Source organism: Myotis myotis, unplaced genomic scaffold, assembly GCF_014108235.1.
Source record: "Myotis myotis isolate mMyoMyo1 unplaced genomic scaffold, mMyoMyo1.p scaffold_m19_p_3, whole genome shotgun sequence".
Classification (NCBI taxonomy): Eukaryota; Metazoa; Chordata; class Mammalia; order Chiroptera; family Vespertilionidae; genus Myotis; species Myotis myotis.
The window spans coordinates 145,958,297-145,985,425 of record NW_023416335.1 but is presented as its reverse complement, the minus strand read 5'-3'; the positions used below and the strand labels follow the sequence as shown (position 1 = coordinate 145,985,425).

At 41.4% G+C, this 27,129-nt stretch overlaps 1 protein-coding gene across 2 annotated transcripts in view; it reads left to right on the top strand.

The window, feature by feature from the left end:
• Window positions 1-22,211, top strand: part of KCNMB4 (potassium calcium-activated channel subfamily M regulatory beta subunit 4) — a 59,455-nt gene extending 37,244 nt beyond the window's left edge. The window contains exons 3-4 of one of the 2 annotated variants that reach the window (XM_036301255.1): window positions 1,328-1,377; window positions 21,690-22,211. In XM_036301255.1, the coding sequence (XP_036157148.1) occupies window positions 1,328-1,377; window positions 21,690-21,763 (124 nt within the window). In that variant the 3' untranslated portion in view covers window positions 21,764-22,211. The remainder of the gene's footprint in view (window positions 1-1,327; window positions 1,378-21,689) is intronic. The other variant, XM_036301254.1, reaches the window with a different exon arrangement.
• Window positions 22,212-27,129: the final 4,918 nt, after the last annotated feature.

The window sequence follows — 27,129 nt, the reverse complement described above, 5'->3', positions numbered from 1 at the left end:
CAGGAATTGAACCTGTGACCCTTTGGTACAAGGTTCAATCTCTAACCACCAAGCAAAACCGGCCAAGGCCTATAGTATGTTTTTCACACTTTTTGGTTTAGAGAAAGTTGAACATAATGGTCTGAACTAAAATTGAGTAGAGTACAGAACACAATTTGAAAGCTATTAAAATAGAAGATTAAAAGCAATCAATTAGAAAAGTACTACTCACTTAATTAGGGCTTTGTTTTTTTTTTTAACCTATAAAATTTGATAGAATGATAGATTAAATGATCTCCAAGATTCTTTTAAACACTCCAGTGTTAAGGTTTTGTGATTCTCTGATCCTGAAGGCTTGTGAAATTACAGCAGCTTAAGATACTAGATGAAATCCTAATGTGGAAGAGAAAGAAAAATTAGCAAAGAACTAAGTGGTTTACAGTCTGTGGCCATTTAGTAGAGGAACAGACAGTCCTCCTACCTCAACAATAATCGAGTTTTGGAATGATGACACAGAGTCGTCAAAAGGTTAAATATAGTTCAGCACACTCCTTAAAAGGCAAGGAAATGTGTAATGCATTTTTAGAAAGATTTTTACTAATGATATTCTAACATTTTAATTAGTTTTTCTTCAATTTAAAATTTTAAACTTCAATTATTTCAAAAATTCACTTATGTAATTACTTACATCCTCTTTTTGAAATAAACATATTTTAGGAATTAAAAGGTCTCCTTGCCACAGAATGGCTCATCACTCTTCTATCACCAAGTTACCTTTTTCAGTGTCCTGGATTTCATACATAAAATTATAACCATTTCAGTCGATTTCTCTTTCATTTATTCAACAAGCATTTATTAATCACCTGATATGTACCAGACAGTATCAATCAAAGATAATAAAACTTTGTCTCTGTCTTTAAGGAACTCACTGCCTAGTTTGGAAGACAGATGTGTAAATACATAATTTGGATGCAATGTACTAAGTGCCATAATGATACACACACACATTGGACCTACTTGAATGGAGATAAGAAGTGGAAAAAGAATAGCCTTTACAGGGAGAAAAATTTGAGTAAATTTTAAAGGATGAGTAGGAATTTTCCTGATAAACACAAAGAGGGAAGGGGATCTCAGGGAAAACAATAGTATGTTCAAAGGCATTAAGATTAGAGATACTATGGGCAACTGGAAGTAAGAAGCTTCAGATGCTTGGAAAGTGCAGATAGGGGAAAGGTGGTAGACGAGCCTCAAGAGGTTGAACCAGATAATAATGTGCTTTTGTGCATCCTAAGGGTCTTAGACTTTATTATATGCATAGTGAGGAGTGACAGTCACATTTGTGTTTCAGAAAATCCAGCCTGGTGGATAGACTGGATCTAAGCCAAAGTTGGAAGAAGGGTGAGCAATTGGGAAATTATTGCACCAGTCTAGACCAGGGCTGAAAAGAGCCTGGGCAAAGGCAGAATTAGAGAAGCGAGGGAGGGAGGGAGGGAGGGAGGGAGGGAGGGAGGGAGGGAGGGAGGGAGGGAGGGAGGGGAAAGAAAGGAGAAAGAGAGAGAGAAAGAGAGAAGGAGGGAGGGAGGGAGGGTAAGAGAGAGGGGGGAAGGGGGGAAAGAAAGGAGGGTATGGACATGAGACTTTAAGGAAGTGGGATCCACACACCTAGAGATTCACATGCTGCCTGATGGGGCTTCAGGTAAAGAAGAAGCTGGGGTTGGGTCGTCTGGCTTTCCGTTGTGGGTGACCATCCTGGAGGCATCCTGAACTGGGGGGTGGGCAGGAGCATGGTTTCTGGGAAGGCATTTGCTTTCCTGATGTAAGTCCCACCACCTCCTGTTCCCACTACCTTTGTCCTGGTAGAAAAGTGGATGGATGTGGCTTGATGCCAGAGATGCAGAGCCGTCAAGCAACTTTGTGGTGATAAGCGTGAGGATGGACATGCACAAGTTTAGAAGAGCAGAGCAGAAAGACAGAGGAGCCAGCTTCCCAGCACCATCCTTGGGCAGCTGCCCCTGCCTTGCCTGCCTACGTTGGCATTTCTTCTTGTGTGAGACAAACAACACTTACATGCCTCTGAATACATTTATAACCGTTTCAACGAAAAAATAATCGGTCCATTGTAAGTGACTTTTGCAATGTCTTTGCATTCATTTTTTACTTATGAAGCCCTAGAAACAGATTTCTTTTAATAGATTTATATGTTGAATTTAATTGTTTCATTGGCTTCTAAGTTTTCCTTTTAGTTTTTCTTTAAATACTTTATTGATTTTTTACAGAGAGGAAGGGAGAAGGATAGAGAATTAGAAACATTGATGAGAGAGAAACATTGATCAGCTGCCTTCTGCACACCCCTATTGGGGATGTGCCCGCAACCAAGGTACATGCCCTTGACCGGAATCAAACCTGGGACTCTTCAGTCCGCAGGCTGACGCTCCATTCACTGAGTCAAACTGGTTAGGGCTCCTTTTAGTTTTTATAGAACAAATTACTAAAAAAAAAAGAATCTTTGTCTTTACTAGCAGATACAAATGGAGAAAATGTGCATAGAAAGATAGGAACTGATATTTTGAATAAATTCTACAGGAAAATTTTATTGACTTTTAAATGAATTGCTATATAGTAGATTTGATATTTGGTAAAATTTTAATATTTAATAGAGCATTTTACTTTTGTTTTCTATTTACTCTGAAAAATATTTCTTATAATCTCTCATTAAAGAAGAGACTGGTTCTGTAGTTATTTTTTAAAGGAACATATGCATTGGCTTTCTTCTTAGACATTGAGTCTAATGATAAGTATATCTTGAGTCTTAAAAAAAACAAAACAGTGTATCCAGAATATTATTCAAATTGAATTTTTCCATGTACATTTGTGTCTGGTTCCATATTTAGAGACATTGCATCAGAATTGAAGGCTCTCTTTGGTCTCAAACTCTGTACTTTTAAAAAAAGCAGCAATTGTGGTGGCTTCTCCAGTTTGCTATGGAACAGGTATGGAATCCATCCTGGTGTTATTTGAAGTCTAACGTCCATACATTCTGCAAATGTTGTTGATCTAAATTTGAGGATCTATTTTCTAATGTCACTCAAAGGGTTTTTCTGCTTGCAAATTAGTTTTCTAACAGCTTTTAACTTCGTGGCAATCAAGTTAATAATTTGTTGTTATTAGCCACTTCTCATTTAAGATAGTGTATGCTGCCATCAAACAGAGCCCCGAGGGGATTTGGAAGGAAAGCTATAAGAATTGGAGGACAAGTAGGTCGCAGAGTGCAGCGCTGCCAGATGATGGAATGCAGGGCAGGGCCGAGCATCAGGAGACTTCTGTGCTATCCATAGCTCTCTTTGTGACTCAGTGTATGACCTTGGGCTACTTACTCAACAGCTCTCGCCTCAGTTTCATCTTGGATAAAATGGGGCCAGGCCTAGCCTCTAACACCTGGAGAGTGGATTGTGGAGTTGCTATTCTCACAGGCTCTCAAATCTGGGAGACATCTTCCAGTCATTCACTCCAACACAAAGTAAATCCCTTCCCCAATGAAAAGTGGGTTTTTCCATTCTACTACAACTCTGGTGACAGCGGACATCACCTCCCCCATGAAGAAGTCCATTCCATTTCCAGACATTTTTAGTTGTCAATAATCTATCTTGGGAATAGCTATAACAGGCACATTCATAGAGCCAGAAAGTCAATTAGAGGTTAACAGGGACTGGGGAAGGAGGGAAATGGAAGGTCCTGCTTAATGGTTACAGTTCTGTTTGGGGTGATTATAACATGTTGGAAATAATAATGGTGGTGGTTGCACAACCTCGTGAATATAATTAACACCACTAAATTGTATATTTTAAATGGCTGAAATGGAAAATTCAATATATATACACACACACACACACACACACACACACACACATATATATATACATACACACACACTAGTGACCCAGTGCACGGATTCATGCACATTGAAAGGAAATTAATTAGAAGGTGGCCAACGGGATGGGACTGGGCGAGATGTGCTGGACACGCCCTGGAGTCAACCTCCTGTGGTCCCTCCCCGGCGTCTGTGGAGTGAGCAGGATCCCTCTGGCAGGTGGGGTCCCTCGGCCTGGCCTGCGGGGATTGGATTGAAACCGGCTCTCTGACATCCTCTGAGGGGTCTGGGAGTGCCAGAGGGCACTCTGCAAAGTTGCTGTCATACAGGGTGTGGAACGCAAATGCAAGGTGCAATAAACCAGATTTGCGGCCAACAGTACTTCAGCAACAACATAACCCACAGCCAAAGGTGGAATTCCATGGCCCCATGAGGAATCAGGCTCCCTCCTCTCTGGTTCCGGGTGTGTCACTCAAGAACTGCCGCTGCGAAGTCACTGCAGCTTGGCAGCTCCTGCATTGAACATCTGCCCCCTGGGGGTCAGTGCGCATCATAGCGACTGGTTGGACGGTTGGACACAGCGTATTAGCCTTTTATATATATACCAGTGGCCTAGTGCACGAATCCATGCACAAGTAGCTCGCTGCCGCTTGCCTCAGTTGGCCGCCTCACCCACCGCCGCTCGTAGCTCTCTGCCACAGGTCGCTCGCTGCCCCACCCTCCTGCTCATTGGTTGTTATGTGACAGCATCCTGACCAATTTGCATATTACCCTATTATAAGTACAGACTAGAGGCCCAATGCACAAAATTCATGCAAGGGGCTCGGCCCTCGCAGCCCCAGCTGCCTCGGCTGGCCCTCACAGCCTGGGCCGGCCCTTGCAGCCCCTCGCAGCCCCAGCCGGCCCTCGCAGCCCCGGCTTCATCCGGGAGGTCATCTGAACGGTTGTCTGGAAGGTAGTCCAGACAGTCATTCTGTTGTTCGGTCTAATTAGCATATTAGCTCTTTATTATATAGGATATATAAAACCACAATAAAAAAATGTCATTAATCATCAGGGAAATGCAAATTAAAACCACAATTAAAAAATTCCATCTTGGTTAGTGCTCTGGTCTCAATGTGAAGATAGACCATCTTATCTAAGATCGGCAGAACAGGAAACAGTCTAAAGTCACATGCAGGGAGGCGGAGGGTAAGGATCTGAATTCAAGTCATTGACCCTCAGACCATAGGTGTCCTGAGTCCACATTGCTGTCACTGTTGGGAATAGACTTGCTCTCACTATTTGTGATACTCTTCTTACTGTCTTTAGCTGGCCTATGCAGGGGAGGGCAGAACATTTTTGCCATCAGTGTTCAAGAGGCTAAAAACTCACTTAATGAGGCCTGACATGGCTTTCACTTTTTTCCCCATCACTATTTATCCCCCCTATACCTTTTCCACCTTTCTCCTCTGCCCCATACCCCAACAATCACCACACTATTGTCTATGTCCGTGAGTTCTTTTTCTATTTTTTTTTCTTCGTTGCTCAATCCCTCCACACCCCCTGCTTCCCTCTTCTCCCACCTCCGCCCAGAATTTTCAGCCTGCTCTCTCTGAGTCTGTCTCTCTTTTGCTTGTTTGTCCATTAGATTCCACATATGAGTGAAATCATATGGTACTTGTCTTTCTCTGACTGACTTATTTCACTTAGCATAATACTCTCCAGGTCCCTCCTTGCTATTGCAAAGGTAAAATTTATTCTTTTTTATGGCAGAATAGTATTCCATTGTATAAATGTAGCTCTTTTTATCCACTCATCTACTGAATGGACACTTGGGCTGCTTCCAAATCTTGGCTATTGTAAATAATGCTGCAATGAATATAGGGGAGTATATATTCTTTTGATTAGTGTTCCCAGAAGTAGGATTGCTGGGTCATAAGGCAGTTCCATTTTTAATTTTTTTGTGGTAACTCCATACTGCTCTCCATGGTGGCTGCACCAATCTGCATTTCTGCCAACAGTGCACAAGGTTTCCCCTTTCTCCAATACTTGTTTGTTGATTTATTTATGATAGCCATTTTGACAGATATGAGCCAATATCTCATTATGGTTTTAATTTGCATTTCCCTGATGATTAATGACATTGAGCATCTTTTCATATATCTATTGGCCATCTGTATGTCCTCTTTGGAGAAGTGTCTATTCAGGGCCTTTGCCCATTTTTTTAATTGGATTGTTTGTGTTTTTGTGTGTTGAATTTTATAAGTTCTTTGTAAATTTTGGATATTAACCCCTTATCAGATGTATCTGAAAATATGTTCTCTTATTTAGTGGATTTTCTTTTCATTTTTTAAAAAAAATATTTTTATTGATTTCAGAGAGGAAGGGAGAGGGAGAGAGAGATAGAAACATCAATGATGAGAGAGAATCATTGGTCATTTGCCTCCTGCACAATTGGGGATCAAGCCCGCAAACTGGGCATATGCCCTGACCGGGATTTGAATCGTGACTTCCCTATGTGGGACATTAATACTAGTCTATGTCAGAGGAAAATAAAACAAATTTCCTCAATAGTACTCATGCCTATAATGTTTAATAATTTTTCAAATTCTTTTATATTTAGTGCAACAATCTGATGACTATTTACTTGTATTTTCTCGAATTTTGAATGTCATATGCTACCACAGTAAAAGTTAAGTTGCTGTCACATCCAAGAGAAACTTCAAGATTGACTGATAGGGCCTTTTTAATGGCTCGAGTTTTAAAAATTCTATTATTGTACCATAATTCATCACTTTGATTGTTATGCATATTTTTCTTGAATTCTTTTGTTCTCCAAACATATATTCACAAGCAATTTATCAGTTAGGAAAAGAGCTTCATAATTAATTTGGCTAATTTTATTGTGCAGAAGTATTTCAATATCTCTTCAGTGCATTTTTACCAAGAGAAACAATTCCTTGACGGACTCTAACAAAACTAGAATGTAAAACTGTTATTCATGTAGTGTTTACAACATAATTTATGGTTTAGGATGAGTAACTCATTCCTACCCTGGACAGAAATGCTAGCCTATTTCTTTCTTCCTATGGGCAGCAGCAAAATGTATATACTTAGCTAAGTATTTAATTAACAAAATAACTGTTTGGTGCATAATACATTTTAATGACATGATTTTTAACAAGTGAGAAACTTCTAGAATGACAGTATAATAATAGGAAGTATCCCTGTTTCCTTCACACTCTCATAATCAAAAAGATATGTGATTCTCCTTGCTTCCACTCAGGATACATTCTTCATATCCTTTCTTCACAGTTGCCAAAAGAATGGAGCCATGCTGGCATGAGAGGTATAGAAAATACTAAACTGTCAACTGGCTGATTTTTCTTCCTTGAGGATCTAATTATAGGGAATTGACCTTAACCTAATCAGACATGAATGGTGATTTCCTGAGAGTAATTGTGGAATGAATTACTGTGGAATGAGTTACAGGGGCTTTTTCAGAGGTTTAGAAAAAATAGAATGTCTATTCACCTGCTTGGGCTCATTTGGTCTGGGCATAATGGTGCTGGCAGCATTTCCTGGCCCGCTGGGTCTGTGACAGCAACCTCTCTAGGAGTAGTAGTGTTGGAAGGCATCTCACGGAGGGGAAGGCACCTAAGCAGGGGTGGGGCAGGTGAGCTGAGAGACAGGAACCACAAGAGACAGTAGTTACATGCATGTGAGTTGGTTAGCTAGGTTAGAGATAGGTTGTAAAATAACTAAGCGGGAAGAAAAGAAAATACATTTTGTAATGACAAAAAAGAATAGTAAACATGATCACTTTCTCTTGGAAATTATCTGAAAACTAGAGGCCCAGTGCATGAAATTCGTGCATGGGTAGGTTCCCTAGGCCTGGCTGGCCATCAGGGCCGATTAGGGCCTTCCAGCTGCTGGCCGGGGCCTTCCTTCACTCCGTGCTGCCTCCTGGTGGTCAGCAGCATGTCATAGTGAGCGATAGAATTCCTGGTCTCCTGGTTGAACTCCCATGGGGACACTTTGCATATTAGCCTTCTATATATATAGATAGATAGATAGTTGGCATAGTCTGTAAAAGCACAAGCAAATACACATGACTGTTTATACAAATCCATATATAATATTAATGATTTCAAACAAATAGAGGGTGCCTTCCAAAATGTATACACACTTTAATATCAAAATTTCAATTTTGAAAATGAAATGTATTTTAATAAACACTCCTTTCTAATTATTCAAAATGTGTTACACATTTTTTGAGGACACCCTATCTATATATGTAGACTTGAGAGAACTCATAGGAAGTTGGAGATCCTCCTCCTCCCACCCCCAACATTTGTTTAACTGAAACTCTGTGGCTCTGGATTTCATTGCCTTATTCCACTAACAAGTACTGAGCTCCCCCTTCGAGCTTCACACAGTGTGATGCTCTTTTTGGTGTGGGAACCACTGGTGAAAATGCAGGCTTTGTGGCGTTGGGCAGACCTGCTGAGACCACTGTTCTTAGTAGGGGCATTTGCGTTTGAGCCATGGGTTGGTGAGCGAACCCTGGTTGCTCTCCCCCCACTTCTGTTTTACTAGTTAAGGAACCTCTGCCATCTGGATGTTATGTCAAAAATCGTGGGGAAAATGTTTCTCGACCTCCTTGTAAATGCTAGTTTTCATCTGCACACAATATGCCCCATCTTGTTCAGACGGCAAGAAGATGCATTGACATTTGGGGGATCCCTTACCCGCCTCATATCCTTGAGAACCAAATTCCGAAGCCCTTGCCAGCCTTACAGGCGCCCAGTGGAATCCTTGCTCACATGCATATTTTGGGTGCATCAATATGTTTGTCATTTCTCCCTAGAAACGGTTTCTCACACCCACGTTGCAAGTGTGTGATCTGTGATTCTGTCTCCCGCTAGCTTCTGTATCCCCTTTGCCTGGAGGGAGGGCTGGGAGCATGACTCAGCTTAGGGAAATGATACAAAATGTGGCTGTTCAGTGACGTTTCAAAAGAGTCTCTCTGTGTGCAGTTCCTCTGCTGGGTGCAACCTATGACTCCCTTCACCTGAAACAGTGGAGCAGGTTTGAACACTAGGATCTCAGAATCATGGCATTGAATGGGCCTAGAAGACACTTGCGCAGGTTTAACCCTTTGGCTGTCATCTTATTTAATTTCAAAGGGAATCTCAGCCCAGTATTTGCAGATTTTGAGGAAAAGGCACATGATAATTTCATTCAGTGATTATCCTTTCAGTGTGTGCAGCCTTTTCTATATGGAGAACTCTTTCCACTTTGGTATTTTGCTTCACAAAGTAGATAAGGGGTCCTGTTGTTTTTGTCTTAATCAGTGAGGATACTGGGATGTCCTGGTTTAATCAGTACTGTTGTTTTTAGTCCCTTCCAGCCCCTGGCTTTTCTGGGAATCCCGTTTGTATCACTAAATCCTCAGACATGCTGGATCACAGCAAGCACCTTAAAAAAAGATTTCTAGAAAGAGAGGGAGGGAGAGGGAGTGGGAGTGGGAGTGGGAGTGGGAAAGGGGAGAGGGGAGAGGGGAGAGGGGGAGGGGGAGAGAGAAACATAGATTTGAGTGTGGACTATCAATCCTCCTGCATGCCCCCCACCCAGGACTTAACCCAAAACCTAGACATGTGCCCTGACTGGAAATCAAACAGGAAACCTTTTGGTACACGGGAGAATACCCAACCAACTGAGCCACACCGGCCTGGGTAGCAAGCACTTTTTGATGTTTAAGAATTAAATCCTCTGAATAAGGAATTGAAAAATGGAAGGGTATTTCAAGCATTAACATCATAAGTCAACATTTCCATTTTCTGAGGCAATTTCTCCAGGTATAAGCATTACTCTCCATTGATGGAACATGGGTTCTGAGAAACTTCTCAGAACAATGGCCCACCCTTGAATGTCCTCATTTCTAACTAAAATCTGATTTAATAATGCAATATTGATTTTTATGAGAAGAATAAATGTATGGAAAATTGCAGGTTGGATAGAAATTGTAAAACTTTTTTAGTAAAATGAAAGTATGAAAATGACACAAAGATCTGCTCCAACTACTCACTCTGAATTTCCCTGTGTGAAAATTCTACCTCAATTTTTAAATTTAGAATTTTTTAAAAAAAGATTTGAAGGATAGTTAATAGAGAAAAAGTTCATGATGTGGCATAAGATTGTGGTTAAAATTAATGTGGAGAATTACTAGTGACATATTGGATCATGACAGGTCTAAGTAAAAAATAATCAAGAATTTTTGGACACACTTGATGAAAAATAAAGTTGAAAAGGAACTAGCAAAGACGTATTGCTAAGACACAAAGGAAATCCTATAGCAAACAAGGAGGCAATTCCTTAGGGAGGGTTAGCATGGAGGATGGTGTTAAAATGTGTGAAGTTCCCTTAATGATGTGCCCAGGAGCAGCGGGTATTGGGGTTCTCACTAGGCGAAGGCACATGTAGGGAGACAGTGGGAAGAGAAGTGCTTTACAGTATTTGGGGGGCAGGTGTGTTTTATATGTAAATGCCTTTGTCATAAGTGGACAAATGGGGGAAAATGAAAATAATAAATACTTTTTATAACTGAGGTTGGGATAATACAAAGAGTTTATTCTCTGATGAGGTTTTTGTTGTTGTTTTATGGGGATTTTTAGAGCAACTGTTGATGATTAAATTCTGAGTGACTAGCTGGGGAAAGGGGTAGAAAACTTGTGCTAGTAGGAATGGATTATAATATAGAACAGTGTATGGTAGTGTGGTTATCTGAATGATAGTGCACATCCTAATAATCCCCATGGATTTATGTTTAGTTACCTTGTTACCTGATGGTACCGGCTGTAGCTAAAAGGGACTTTGCAGTTGTGATTAAGGATCCTGAGATGGAAGGTGTCGGGTGGGTTACCTGGGTAGGCCCTAAATGCAACCACAGGGGCTTTATATAAGGGGGAGGTAGGAGATCAGAGGAATAGTAGGGAAGGTGATGGTGAAAAGGAAAAGTGGCAGTGATGCCCAGGGGCCAGCAGAGATGAAATCTCTTAGAAGTGTCCACTCTTACTGTCTTCTTGCCTGTTCTCGGTTTCAGTTGTCCTGGGTTGGACCATCTGTTCTGATCTGAGTAGTATTTTCCTCCATGGAGAAGACGGGAAAAATGAGAGAAGGGTAGTTCTAGGTTCTCTTTGTTAACACTGGCAGTTATTTGTCCTAAGGAGGGAGCATGTCCATTTTTGTTTTGATTCTTCATGTAAACGCAGCTTTAATACCCTTTTCATTGCCTGCAGTATTTTTCATCAGCTCCGAAGAACTCACAGTCCAGCCTCCTCTTTTCTGTAGGCGGCTCTTCTCTTTCCTTTGTTTAGTTTGGTGAAGGTTTCTTGGAAAACTCATATGATAAAGAGAACATTCATGTAAACAGTTTGACCATAACATGGATTTATACAGTTTGACCATAACAAAGTCTACGGGACAATAGATTTCGGCTATTTACTATGTGAAGAATGTTTTGAAATAAATATATTCATGGCAGCTCAAACAGTAATCCATCCACATAAATTGGCAGGATGACAAAAATTAAAACAATATGTAAAGGTAAAGTTTTCAAGTAGAAAAATGACTGCTATAGAGAATAGAGTTTTAAATTATGAAGGAAAGATAATGTCCTAAATTATACTCCTATTATAATTTTTTAAAATATATTTTTATTGATTTCAGAGCAGAAGAGAGAGGGAGAGAGATAGAAGCATCAATGATGAGAGAGAATTGATCAGCTGCCTCCTGCACGCCCTTTACTGGGCATATGCCCTTGACTGGAATCAAACCCAGGCCCCCAGGCTGCCACTCTATCCACTGAGGCAAACTGGCGCCACTAGGGCCTATTATAATTTTTTAAAACCTTGCAGAGAAAAAAAATCTGCCATTACCTTTACTTTAAAAACTGTGAATATAGATGATGAGTAAATTCATGGAAGTATAGTTGCTGAGTCAAATGTTCACATCTAAAACTTTTAATAAAGCCCGGCCAGTGTTTCTCGGTGGTTCGAGAGTCACCCCAAGCACCAGAGGGTCTCTTTCAAGTTCGATGGTCAAGGGCACATACCTGGGTTGCAGGTTGATCCCCTGGTCGGGCTGCATGTGGCAGGGAACCAATCAATGTGCCTCTCTCACATCGATGTTTCTCTCTTTCTCTTTCCCCTCCTCCACCCTTCCTCCATTCTACTCTCTAAAAATCAGTGGAAAAAATATCCCCAGGTAAGAATTAACAAAAAAAAATTAAAAATTAAAATTTTAATAGAAACTAACAAACTCAAAAAAATTACACCTAACTTACATAAAAGTTTTATTTCCCCCCACACACTCCAGAGCTGTGTATTATCATTCTTCATTTTTACCAATTTGATAGTAACAAAATTTTATCCTTTTTTTAAATTTGATTTTCTTTCATAAATGAATGGAATTGATCATCTTTTCATATAAATATTAGCTATTTGTTTTTATTTTTGCTTATGTGTCTTGTGTAGTTTTTTGGGTTATATGAAAAGGTGTACACATCTATAATTAGATCATCTTTTCTTATTAGTTTCTGCATTTCATGTCTTACTTAGAAATTAGAGTTTCTTATTCTGTGTAGCATAATGCTCCCCAGGTCTATTCATACTGTCGCACGGGGAAAGATTTCCTTCTTTTTTACAATCAAGTAGTATTCCATTGTGTAAATGTACCACAGCTTTTTATTATCCACTCATCTACTGATGGACAAATACCATCTGATTAAACTCATATGTGAAATCTAATGAACAAAATAAACTAACAAACAAAATAGAAACAAACTCATAGAGAACAGATTGACAACTGTCAGAGGGGAGGGAAGTTGCCAGGCTGGGTGAAAAAGATGAAAGGATTAAGAAAAACAAACAAACAAACTCATATATAATAGAAAAAAAAAAAAGAAATAGGGTTGCCAAATTTAGCAAATCAAAATACAAGGTTTTGTTAAATTTTTATTTTTGATAAAAAATGAGTAATATTTTAGTAAAAGTAAGCCCAATAGAATATTTGGGACATATTTATACAAGAAAAAAACATTAGAAAAAGTTTGCTTTTCTCATTTTAAGGTTATTTTTAAAAATTTAGGTGTTTTAGAGCATTCATGGTTCTGATTTTTTTTTTTAAATTAAGATTTTGAGCCATCTGGGTTTTCTTTCTTTCTCTTTCTTTCTTTCTCTTTCTTTCTTTGTGTGTGTGTGTGTGTGTGTGTGTGTGTGTGTGTAATGAGATGCGTAGCCAATGCTTTTTTCTCCAAATGATCACTGTTACCTCAACATAGTTTATCAAATAATCCATCCTTCCCACACTACTTTTAATAGTATTGAACTTTCACTGTAAAAATGGAACGACAGCCCTGACCGGTTTGGCTCAGTGGATAGATCATCGGCCTGCAGACTGAAGGGTCCCAGGTTCAATTCCGGTCAAGGGCATGTACCTTGGTTGTGGGCACAACCCCAGTGGGGGATGTACAGGAGGCAGTTGATCGATGTTTCCCTCTCATTGATGTTTCTAACTATCCCTCTCCCTTACTCTCTGTAAAAAATCAATAAAATATATTTTTAAAAAATGCAGAGACAAAATAGATACACAAAGTGAGAACTATGATGAGAATAATCTGTGTCTCCAATAGAAGAATGTATTTTTCCAGTGTATTTCTGCTTAAATCTTAAATTGAAGCATTTTGGCCAGAGAACACTTAGAACCCTGTTTGCAATAAATTACTTACCTGGTGATTCAGAGACACCATGGACCAAATTACTCTGAAGAACAATAATACTTTCTTAAGAAAAGGTCACAGAAATTGCTGAGTCAAAATTGCTCTCTACTTTACGAAATCCTTCATGTCTTTGATGAGCTCAGTGGACGGAAAGTCATGCTCCCTAGCGTTCACAGTCACTGACACAGGCGACTCTTCCCAAGCAGCTTGCAGAGGTGGGTGGAAGAGGAAAGGGAGGTAATGTAAGTTTTTGCAGTTCCTTAGGTCTGATCTTAAAGAATATCTAGGTTCTCTTTCCATTTCTCCCCCCCCCCCCCCCCGCAATGGAAGATCAGCAAAATATTTATAATTAAACAAAAATTATGTCAAGCTAACTAGCATAAAATAGATTCATCGATTTGCCTTTTTTTTTTTTTCCTTTTAAGGCAAAAAGTCATAAGCGTCCTCCTGGTTTGCAGGTTTGCTATCTATCCTGCCAAAGTTGAATGCAAATTTTTCTCTCCAGAAATGGCAGGCTTGGGGCCTCATTTCCTCCACGAAGAATAGGCAAGTTTGAGGAAGAACTTTTATGCAGTTAAACATTACTACACTCTAAGTTCACCTAATTGGAGAAACTAGTTAAGAAAATGTAAGAATGTGTATAACGTTTATAGATCCATAATCAGCCTTTCACCTAGAGATAGGAGGCAACTGTAGAGCAAAGCCATGATCTTGATAAAGTATTTCCCGAGTTTTTAAAAGCCCTTATCAGAGTGTCATTGCTGGACTGGAGTGGGCAAAACTGGGCTCATGATAGAGCAAATCACCATACAAAATACTGCAAAGGATCTCTGTTCTCGTCCCTGTGTTTATACTGTAATTTATAACAGAACCTGACCCAGCTTCCAGACTAGCCATTCACCTGCCCCCCTGTGATCACCTGCAAAGACAAGCAAACCTTCCTCTTCTCTTGGCAAGGTCTTAGGATTGCTTCAAACAGCAACTAAACACATTGGCTAACTACTGTCAATAAGGATAGCTCAGTTACGCCAAACCACATTAATGTTGTTATCAGCCAATCTTCAACATCTTTTGGTAGAAAAAAGATTTTTAAAAATCATTAATCAAGTCAGATAGTTTCCTGAGGTGCATTTTAATCCTCACCCGAGGATATGTTTTTATTGATGTTTAGAGAGAGAGGGAGGGAAAGAGAGAGAAACACTGATGTGAAAGAGAACATCAATCGGTTGCCTCCCGTATGCACCCTTAGGTATGTGCCCTGACCAGGAATAGAACCTACAACCTTTTGGTGTATGAGGCGACCCTCCAACCAACTGAGCCAACCAGAGCTAATTCAGTCACCTTTTAGAAAGCCCATAGCATAAGTCTTGCTAAAAATAAAAACATTTCATAATACCCACATCAAGGTTTTCTAGATTAGATATCAATGATTAGCAATTTCTACCTGAAAATCTCCTATGACATAGTGGGCTCTCACCTGTGGCATTTTGATTGAAATTCCTTTATACATTTGAGACTTTTATAGAAAACTTTCAAAGGCCGTCTGAAACCCAGTTCCAAGCAAAGTTATCCAGGAATGAATACATGTTAGGAATCTTTGGTTTTCATTATAAAATATCATTATGTCACTTCTATGACAGGAATTAAGCTGACAGAAGACTCCTTTCAACTAGTAACATAGAATGTGCCTCAGTTATTTCAGCCTGGAACAATTGCTCTTCAGTTATTTTCAAAAACCATTTTTGGTATTTAAAAAGCCTTCAGTCAGTTATTCCTGGATGTGAGTAATTATTCGCATCACCTGGGAAGCTGTTTAAAACCTCAGTCTGATTCAGAGACCTGAGAGCTTGGAATCAATACTGTAGAAACTCTTTGAATGATTTCACTAGCCAGGTTTGTAAAACTGCTATTAAGGGCTTTTCGAATGTGTTATAGAGATTATTTTATGGAAAAATGCACACGGTCTAACTTATTAAGTGTAGCCCTAAGAAAAAGTGTGTTCTTGAGGAATTCACATGCTACTCTTTCTTTTTAAATAGAATGGCAACTATGTCATCTCTCCTTTTTTCCTTGGCACTGGGACATTCAGAAGAAAGTTCCACTTAAGCATAAGGCAGGAGCTTTTCTAAGCCTGGGATTTCTATTTTTTCCCCATCCTAATTGTACTTGCTTTTTACTGTCAATTTAAGGATTGTATTACACTTAAGTCTTTTTTTTTTTAATATATTTTTTATTGATTAAGATATTACATTTGTGTCCATGTCCCCACGTTACCCTCTACCCCCCCCCCCCCCCGCTCATGCCCTCACCCCCCCCCCCCGTTGTCCGTGTCCATTGGTTAGGCCTATATGCTTGCATATAAGTCCTTTGGTTGATCTTTCCCCCTGACCCCCACCCTCCCCTACCTTCCCTCCAAGGCCCGACAGTCCAATCAATGCCTCTCCGTCTCTGGATCAGTCCTTGTTCATCAGTTTATGTTGTTCATTATATTCCACAAATGAGTGAGATCCTGTGGTATTTATCCGCTCTCCAGTTCCATCCATGCTGTGGCAAATGGTAAGAGTTCCTTTTTCTTCTTCCTCTTCTTAAAGAATACCTTTCAGCATTTCACATAATGCTGGTTTGGTGGTGATGAACTCCTTTAGCTTTTTCTTATCCGTGAAGCTCTTTATCTGACCTTCTATTCTGAATGATAGCTTTGCTGGATAAAGTAATCTTGGTTGCAGGTTCTTGCTGTTCATCACTTTGAATATTTCTTGCCACTCTCTTCTGGCCTGTATGGTTTCTATTGAGAAATCAGCTGACAGTCGTATGGGTACTCCCTTGTAGGTAACTGACTGTCTTTCTCTTGCTGCTTTTAAGATTCTCTCTTTATCTTTTGCTCTTGGCATTTTAATTATGATGTGTCTTGGTGTGGTCCTCTTTGGATTCCTTTTGTTTGGGGTTCTCTGCGCTTCCTGGACTTGTAAGTCCATTTCTTTCACCAGGTAGGGGAAGTTTTCTGTCATTATTTCTTCAAAAAGGTTTTCAATATCTTGCCCTCTCTCTCCTTCTGGTACCCCTATAATTCTGATGTTGGTACGCTTGAAGTTGTCCCAGAGGTTCCTTACTCTATCTTCATATTTTTGGAATCTCTTTTCTTTTTTCTTTTTCGGTTGGGTATTTTTTGTTTCTTTGTATTTCAAATCTTTGACTTGATTCTTGGGATCCTCTTGTCTGCTGTTGGATCTCTGTAAATTATTCTTTATTTCAGTCAGTGTATGCTTAATTTCTAGTTGGTCCTTTTTCATGTCCTCCATGGTCTCACTATACTTATTGAGGGATTCATTAAATTTATCGGCGGTTTCCATAAAATTCTTGAAAAACCTTATAAACGTGGCCTTGAACTCTATATCCAGTCGTTTGCTTTCCTCCATTTCTGCCATTTGTGACCTGTTTCTTTGTCTCCGCATTTTGGCTGCTTCCCTGTGTTGATAGAGTGGCCCTGTGCGCCAGGTGTCCTGTAGGGCCCAGTGGCTCAGCCTCCCCAGTTACCTGGGGTGGACACTCTTGGTGCACTCTTGGTGCCTTGGTTGTTGTAGGATCACTGGGAGGAATTGACCTCCAGGCCAATTGGCTGTGAGAATCAGCTGTGTCTAAAGTGGGAGAACTTCTGTGCTGAAGACACCCTTCTGGGGCAAGACTTGCTTCAGTGGGGCTTTGGTGCTCACTGAGTCTGCTCCCTGAGTGTGTCCCTTATGGATCTGAGGAGTTGCAATCTGGGTGGTCCCCCTCTGACCACTGGGTACAGTGGCTCCTGGATCTAAGGAGGTGCTAATTCAGCCTCTGCCTGAGGCCACACAGCAGGAGCCACGAAGAGGCTCAGCTGTGAAGCAATGCAAGCCGCTGCGGGGCCTTGGGCCTTCTCTTGGAAGTTCCAGGTCTGCCTGGCTTGGCTGCAGTTAGGTACATTCAAAATACCGACTTCTGCACATGGGCCACGAAGTTTCAGTCGCACTATACGTGTGCGCCCGCACGTGGTATTTTGTGGAAGAGCCACACTCAAGGGGCCAAAAAGCCACATGTGGCTCGCGAGTTGCAGTTTGCCAACCACTGGGTTAGAACATCATCCCAATATGACAGGGTTGTGAGTTCAACCCCCCAGTTAGGGCATATACAAGAATCAACCAATGAATGCATAAATAGGTGGAACAATTATGTCATTTGGCTATGTTGCTATAACTGAGGCCTGCCATATGGACTGATTATGCTTGCAGAATTATTTTATGATTGTGATAATGATGAAGCATTTGTAGACTTTAAAAATAGATTTTATCAAAATATGTAAGTGTAAATCCTTATAATGACATCATATATGATTTCTCACAAAAACATGGGTAAAGCTTGACAACTAAAAATGTTTCCAAGGTTTGTTGTATCCTTGGTATACAATAAGTGTACATAATTAATATATGTGTATCCTAAGAAGGGTTTAATGAGTGATCTAAAGGTTGATAGAATTTAGCAAGATAAAATAAATCAGAAATATGAAGAAAATAAGACAATGCATTAGGGGTCTGGTTGGCACAAAAAAAGCCATAGAATCTTGCTAGAGGTGGACCAGAATTTTAACTTCCTAGCAGCCTACATGAAAAGGAAAATTCTCTGCTCAGATAAGCGAGAAGAACTTGTGATAATAAGTCTAGAAGGCTTTCTATTCTCTCTAGGATCTCTTGGAAAAAGTACTTTGAAGTAGATTATCTTGTCTCTTGATTGGTATAGTTACCATTAAGTGATTGATACATTAAATTATAGTGTTGTAAGATTTTTACATGAACTGGATTAGTTTAAGAAATTTTCTAGCCCTAGCTGGTTTGGCTCAGTGGGTGGAGCATCTGTCTATGGAATCAAGGTTCCCAAGTTCAATTCCAGACAAGGGCATGTACCTGGGTTGCAGACTCTTCCCCAGCCCAGGCCCTGGTCGGGGCATGTGCAGGAGGCAACCAATCGATGTGTTTCTCTCACATCGATATTTCTCTCTGTCTTTCCTTCTTTCTAAAAATCAATGGAAAAATATCCTTGGGTGAGGATTAAAAAAAAGAAGAAGAAAGAAAGAAATTTTCTAGCCCATTAACAAAAGAGTTCACCTGTCAGCCAATAGAACAGGCTCTGTGGGATGGAAGAAATCTTGTTTGGTGAGACAAAGTCAAAGATAATATTTATTTTTTTTTTTACTAATTTTTCTTACTATTTATTGAGATAACATTGGTTAATAACATTATATAAATTTCAGATGTGTAATCTTATAATTTGATATTTGTATAATACAACATTGTGTACCCATCACCCAAAGTCAAGTTTCTTTCTATTACCATATATTTGATGCCCTTTACCCAATTTTCCCTTGCCCCCACAACCTTCCCCTTTGTGTGTCTTTTTCCTTCACCAGGTTAGGGAAGTTTTCAGCCATTATTTATTCAAACAGATTCTTGACTCTTATCCTTCTAGTACCCAAATGATGCGGATGTTGTTATCCTTGATGTTGTCACAGAGGTCCCTGAGACTTCCTTTAATTTAAAAAAATTATTTTTCCTTTTGTTGCTCTGCTTGGGTGTTTTCTATTATCTTGTCCTCCAAATCACTGATTCAATCCTCTGCTTCATCTAGCCTGCTGTTGATTCCTTCTAGTGTATTCTTCATTTCAAATATTGTATTATTCATTTCTGAGTAGTTCTCTTTTATGGCTTCTATATCCTTTTAATGCTTACTATCTATTTGTTTAAGTTCTCACTGAGATCCTCCATTCTTCCTTGAGCATCCTTATAACCATTGTTTTAAACTCTGCAATTGGTTGCTTCTATTTCATTTCATTCTTCTTTCTGGGGATTTCGTTTGTTCTTTCATTTAGGGTATATTTCTTTGTCTCCCCATTTTGTCTTCCTTTTGTGTTTATCTCTGTGTATTAGGTAGCTGTGTTATGACTCCCAAACTTGTTATGATGACTTTATGATGTAGGTGTCTTGTGGGGCTCAGTGGTGCAATATTCCTGATCACCTGAATTAGGTTCTCCAAGAATGTCTCTTGTATGGGTTATGTGTGGCCTCCTGTTGTAGTTGAGTCTCGAATACTGTTGGATCATTCATGGGTGGAGTTAACCCTCATGCTGGCTGACTATAAGGATAGACCTCAATCATTGTGTATGGGTCTCTCTTTAGGGGCTGCTCCCCAAGGAGAAGTTATTCCCAGCAGGATCTGATGCCTGCCGGAATCCCCCTTTGGATGTGCCACTAATCTGAAGTAAGGGTGGTGAAGCCATTGGTTGTGTTGGTTCTGGGTCCACTTGGGTAAGGTTCCGGTGTAGGTTGATGTCAGACATAATGTGTTACTGGCCTTGGGCTACCTGTCTGGAGCTACTATGTTTTTCACTGTCTACTATGCCTGGGTGTATGTGGAAGGGGCAAAGCTGTGTACAAGGGTCGGCTTCCTTCAGCTCTGAGCCAGGGGCAGATCTATAAAAGTTGCAAGGCTCCCTGACGTCCACCTCCACCTGTCAGCTCCTCTGCCACCCCCTGAGGTTGCCTCCTTCAGAGCCTTCTGAAGAAAAACGATAAAGTGGGCCTAGGCTGGACATGACCTATAGACCCTAAAACAAGGCACAAACTTGGTAGGGTGGGGCAACCTGGGTCAGGAAGATGGGTCTAGTAGGTCTCCTTTTGGGAGGCAGCTCACTCAGCGGGGAAAATGGCCCCTACTCCAAAGCCATGCCACTCAGTTTCTGCCAGAGTCTCCAACCCCAGCTCCCCCAGGAGGAGCACATGGCAGGTTCAGGTTGGGTGTGGCCGGCCAGCCCTTCACAGGAGCAAGCTCAGTTGGGCAGAGCCACCAGGACTCAGGAGGACAGATCAAAAGAGTCTCACATTTGGGGTGGTGCCAGCTGAGCCTGCAGGGGGAGGGCAAGCATGTCACTTCTTCCCTGCTCTGTAACCACACAACCTCGTGCCTGTCAGAGTCCAGGACAAAAGCCTCCAAGGAAGACACGCTCCAAAGGTCCCATCTCTGAGCTGCACTCCCTTCCCCCACGGAACTGAGCTCAGCAGGGTTGGGCAACTGATTCTTGGGAGGACAGATCAAAACAGTCTCTCCTTGTGGGGGATGTTGGCCAAGCCTGCTGGAGGGGGGCAAGACTGGCCCGTTTTAAAGCCACACACCTCAGCAACTATCTGAATGTCCACCTAGTGCTTCTCCAGAAAAAGACCACATCAAAGGTCCCTGTTATGTGCAGCCAACAGACCTTTCTATAGGACTTGAGCTTGGCAGGGGGGTGTCGCCTGGATTAGTGCACCCCCCAAACTGGTGTAAGAATAGGAGTACTTGACCCTGGGAAGATGGCACCTACGGGCAGTGTGGAATTGGTACTCAGCACAGGGGCTTCCGTGGGTAACCCTCCAGATCTCTCCTCAGGGACACACCCCAATCTTTTTATGACTCCCATATGACCTGAGTCACCTTCTTACTACCGGAGCCCCATGTGAATGTCCAAGAGCAAAATCCTGTGCATTGGCCCTTTAGAGAACACCTGGGTTTCTAGCAGACTGCTTCCTCTTTCAGGTAGACAGAGTATCAGCTAATTTCCACTGCCAGGAGCTATGAAGACTCCTGGTATTCTGGGTTGGGAATCCCATCCTGGGGTTGCGACCCCACATTTCTCAGGAGGGACTTTTTGCAGCCGAGATATCCTTCTGGCTTCTCAGCCCCCTTGTGGGTGCAGGGGCCAGACCTCTCTGCATCTCCACCCTTCTTACCAGTCTCTATGTAGCTTCTTCTGTAAATCCTTGGCTATGATACTTCTATTCAGCTATCTTTCAGTTGGTTATTCAGGTTGATTGCACTATAATTTAACTGTAAACCCAATGTAGCACTGGGAGGAGGTGAGTGTAGCTTCTACCTGTTCCACAGCCATCTTGGAACACCCAAGTCTTCGCTTTCAATGGTGCTTATTCCCTTTGAGCCAGAAAGCTGGGCTCCAGGTTGTAAAGAGTTTTCAATGCCATGCCAAGGCAGCTGACCACACTTTCTTTCCCATTTTCCACTGTCTTGCAGACCAGACGACGTACTCCTGCATCGCACACATGATGAGATTGTCCTCCTGCATTGCTTCCTCTGGCCCCTGGTGACATTTGTGGTGGGCGTCCTCATTGTGGTCCTGACCATCTGTGCCAAGAGCCTGGCCGTCAAGGCAGAAGCCATGAAGAAACGCAAATTCTCTTAGAGGGGAGTAGACTCGTGGAAAGCAAAGCACAGAAGCTGCACCCATTGGCACACATCTACCTGCAGAGCCTGTTCCCGGTGCAGGAGATGGAAGGGGCTATGAGAGGTCTCTGAGAGGCTCCCCCCTCAATGGCAGCAGCAAAAGGCACAACTGGAAGACTTAGAACCTCATAGATGATATTCTATGTGTTGTAGCCATGGCTAAAGGGTCAAGCTCTAGCTGTCTGGAGTAAAATTCAGAAAATCTGATAAAATGTTAATTTTTTTGAAAGTCTCAGTGTATAATTGTACAGTGTAGTATACAAATCATGATGATTTATGGTATTTAAAAATATTAAACTAGAGTGATCTGTGTTCTTCTCTTTTTTCTTTTTTATCCTTAAAACACCAGGATTCAAAAAAAAAGTTCTTCTGGGTTTCACTTGATTCTGCTAGACTAAACTTTGACTTGGAGATGAGGATTCCTGCACAGATCTTGACTTCACCATATAATTCTGTTTCCATTATTAAAGAGTACCATTGGGCTTTTGCTTCAAGAAGAAATACTGCTCAGTCTCCAATCACTTCCATGAATCTTCAACCAGGGACGCTCAAAGATTGGAAAAAGATGTCCTCTAACACTTGCCTTTGCCTATCCATTATTTTTGAGCAGATTTTTTTTTTTAAAGAGAAGAGCATAATTCTGAACAAGGCCTGTACTAGCTCTTAGAGCACTGCACTCCTCTATTCATCTTGCTCATGTTTATTTTGGATGGATTTTATCCTTGTGCAATAGAATGAACATGATATGAAAGACACCTTTCAGCTTAGTCAAATGCTGTTTTCATTTTTTTTTTTTTTAATATATTTTATTGATTCTTCACAGAGAGAAAGGGAGAGAGATAGAGAGTTAGAAACATCAATGAGAGAGAAACATCGATCAGCTGCCTCCTGCACATCTCCCACTGGGGATATGCCCACAATCCAGGTACATGCCCTTGACCGGAATTGAACCTGGGACCCTTCAGTCCGCAGGCCGACGCTCTATCCACTGAGCCAAACCGGTTTCGGCTGTTTTCATTTTTTTTAAGTCAGAAAAATTATTCAAGGTCCATCCAAACATTTTGTTTTGATTTTCTTTCTCCTTGCCTTGATGTTTTACCAGTATTAAAACAAGAATATTGTTGATGTTCAGTTTGCTTGGACAAACCTGGAGATGCAGCCCAGCTCAGTATCACGGCTGAGCTTTCTGTGCCTTTATGAAAAGTTCATTGAGGAGACCAGACCTCTTTGAATCTGTTTATAAGTTCAAATTCCAAATGTCAATCCCACGTCTTAGTGAATATCAAACCTACCCTATTTATTTACCAGGTAGAACCAAACCTTTGTTTAGATGAAATGTTACATTTTTAGTGGAGGAACACCTGACAATATAATTCCTTTTTGCTTTCTTCTGATACTCTGGACATGCTCCTAGTAAAATAAAGGCAAATTAGAAGTTAAGGACAAGCTCCCCTCAACTATTTGCTCAGGGTTCTAAGAAAGATGCATGTTAGTGGAATGATGCTTTCCTGACTTTTAATCCACATACCACAGTTTTCTTAATTTTAGAATGCAAGTAATTGGGAGAGCCATAGTCTTCAGTGGAAGGGTGCTGGATGAGTCTGATAATTTTTTCCTAATTCACAGGTTGCACTGTGAAAAAGGCCTTGAACGCACTCTTTGTGACATCCCTTGAGGCAGCTCCAGTACCCTGACTTCAATCCCAGTTTTCTGTGGCAGGATCCCTGTTGTCTTAGCAACACAGCAGACCATTCTGAAGCAGCCACACAAAAATGGGACTCAGAAAATCATCATCTTTGCATCACTTTGTGGGAGATGAAGTCTACTTTATTCATTTTTATCTTAATACAATAATCTATGATTAATTGATTACAGAGAGTAGACAAAAATAGCACATGGACATATGTTAAGTTTGGAAAAAAGGGAAATTGATATATATCCATCTGAGTTTTCATCTATCAGTTTGGGACTCACACATATTAACTAAATGCCTATATTTAGGCCCAAAGAGTACACGACTGTATGCCATAGGTTGAGTTTTGGAAAAGAGGAAAAGCACACTGAATTCGTGAGGTCACATGTAGTTTTAGGGTCTTGCTTACAGGCAGTTAAATTTGAGACTACTTATACTTGTCATTAAAGATAAAACCTGAAGGAATAAAGACAGGGCATTTTAAAGATCATAAGAGGTAAAGAAACTTAACTTATTAATATTTTAATTTCTCTTTTGTATAAGTGAGAAAAGTTATTTTAATTATCTTTTTTTGTATAAGTGAGAAAAGGATTTAAGGCCCCAAAATATGATCGCTCACATAAGACGGTTTATTTCTTCCTCACATAACACCCAGAGGTAGTTGAGAAGTAGTAGGGCTGGTCTGTTTCACAAGGTAATTAAGGGACCCAGGATGCATCCACCTGTTCTCTCATTGCCAAGGGTAATGGTCAAAGCTGGCTCAAAGAAGCACTTCCACTGTGCGGCCTATCAAAAGAGGAAGTTGGGAGCAAGCTATTTCCTTTAAAGGAAGTTTTAGCCATCACTTCTCAGTCCATAATCACTTACTATATAGCTATACGTAGCTTCAAGGAAGGCTGAGATATGTCCAGCTGGATGGACATATGTCCTACTAAAACGAAAATGCCAGGGAAAAGGTTCTATGATTCAAAGGAAAAAGGGGAGAATGAATGCTAAAGGTAAAGAATGATGTATAGCCCTCAACGGTCTAGGCCAGTGGTCGGCAAACCACAGCTCGCGAGCCACATGCGGCTCTTTGGCCCCTTGAGTGTGGCTCTTCCACAAAATACCACGTGCGGGCACTTAAGTAGAGTGCAAAGTTGACTTAAAACTTTAAGTAAAGTTTATTTTTATTTATTTATTTTTTTAATATATTTTTTATTGATTAAGATATTACATATGTGTCCTTGTCCCCACGTTACCCTCTACCCCCCCCCATGCCCTCACCCCCCCGTTGTCCGTGTCCATTGGTTAGGCCTATATGCTTGCATGTAAGTCCTTTGGTTGATCTTTCCCCCTTACCCCCACCCTCCCCTACCTTCCCTCCAAGTCCCGACAGTCCAATCAATGCCTCTCCGTCTCTGGATCAGTCCTTGTTCATCAGCTTATGTTGTTCATTATATTCCACAAATGAGTGAGATCCTGTGGTATTTATCCGCTCTCAAGTTCCATCCATGCTGTGGCAAATGGTAAGAGTTCCTTTTTCTTCTTCCTCTTCTTAAAGAATACCTTTCAGCATTTCATATAATGTTGGTTTGGTGGTGATGAACTCCTTTAGCTTTTTCTTATCCGTGAAGCTCTTTATCTGACCTTCTATTCTGAATGATAGCTTTGCTGGATAAAGTAATCTTGGTTGCAGGTTCTTGCTATTCATCACTTTGAATATTTCTTGCCAGTCTCTTCTGGCCTGCATGGTTTCTGTTGAGAAATCAGCTGACAGTCGTATGGGTACTCCCTTGTAGGTAACTGACTGTCTTTCTCTTGCTGCTTTTAAGATTCTCTCTTTATCTTTTGCTCTTGGCATTTTAATTATGATGTGTCTTGGTGTGGTCCTCCTTGGATTCCTTTTGTTTGGGGTTCTCTGCGCTTCCTGGACTTGTAAGTCCATTTCTTTCACCAGGTAGGGGAAGTTTTCTGTCATTATTTCTTCAAAAAGGTTTTCAATATCTTGCCCTCTCTCTCCTTCTGGTACCCCTATAATTCTGATGTTGGTACACTTGAAGTTGTCCCAGAGGTTCCTTACTCTATCTTCATATTTTTGGAATCTCTTTTCTTTTTTCTTTTTCGGTTGGGTATTTTTTGTTTCTTTGTATTTCAAATCTTTGACTTGATTCTTGGGATCCTCTTTTCTGCTGCTGGATCTCTGTAAATTATTCTTTATTTCAGTCAGTGTATGCTTAATTTCTAGTTGGTCCTTTTTCATGTCCTCCATGGTCTCCCTATACTTATTGAGGGATTCATTAAATTTATCGGCGGTTTCCATAAAATTCTTGAAAAACCTTATAACCGTGGCCTTAAACTCTATATCCAATCGTTTGCTTTCCTCCATTTCTGCCATTTGTGACCTGTTTCTTTGTCTCCGCATTTTGGCAGCTTCCCTGTGTTGATAGAGTGGCCCTGTGTGCCAGGTGTCCTGTAGGGCCCAGTAGCTCAGCCTCCCCAGTTACCTGGGGTGGACACTCTTGGTGCACTCTTAGTGCCTTGGTTGTTGTAGAATCACTGGGAGGAATTGACCTCCAGGCCAATTGGCTGTGAGAATCAGCTGTGTCTAAAGTGGGAGAACTTCTGTGCTGAAGACACCCTTCTGGGGCAAGACTTGCTTCAGTGGGGCTTTGGTGCTCACTGAGTCTGCTCCCTGAGTGCGTCCCTTATGGATCTGAGGAGTTGCAGTCTGGATGGACCCCCTCTGACCACTGGGTACAGTGGCTCCTGGATCTAAGGAGGTGCTAATTCAGCCTCTGCCTGAGGCCACACAGCAGGAGCCACGAAGAGGCTCAGCTGTGAAGCAATGCAAGCCGCTGCGGGGCCTTGGGCCTTCTCTTGGAAGTTCCAGGTCTGCCTGGTTCGGCTGCAGTTAGGTACATTCACATGCAAAAGCCTCTGCCGCAGCCTGGGTGGGGCGGGGTCTCAGGGAGTCAGAGGGCGGAGAAAGCGGCCATGGCCGATTCTCCGCCCGGAGTCGCGTGTCTCAGTGTTCCGGTAACGGCTGCAAGCACCTCTGAGGGAAAGCCGCCCTCAAGTTCGCTCGCTGCCGGACAGACCAGCTTCTCCCCGTATGAGACCTGGGTCCCCAGAGACTTCCCGGAACCGGAGTTCAGAGCCGTCGGGAGTTTGTGATTCAAAAAGACAGCCGCGTCCTCAGGCGCCACCCCCTTTCCTCGCGCGCGCGCGCCGCCGTACCTCTGCACTTCACCTCCGCAGCGCCTCTGGCTCTCAGCGTGCTTTTCTTTCCTTCTAGTTGTGGAATTTACACTCAGCCAGCCTTCCTGTTGTTCTGGATGATGTTTGCTCAGTCCTTTGTGGTAATTTTCAATTGTTGTGTGAGGCAATAATTTCCCGGTGTTTACCTATGCCGCCATCTTAGTTGCTCCAAGTAAAGTTTATTAAGTTAATTTTAGGGAACGTTGTGGAGTGAAAGAAGATGTAGTGTCGAGGATTAAGAAAGGTATGTTGAGATGGTTTGGGCATATAGAGAGGATGAACGAAAGGAGATAGACG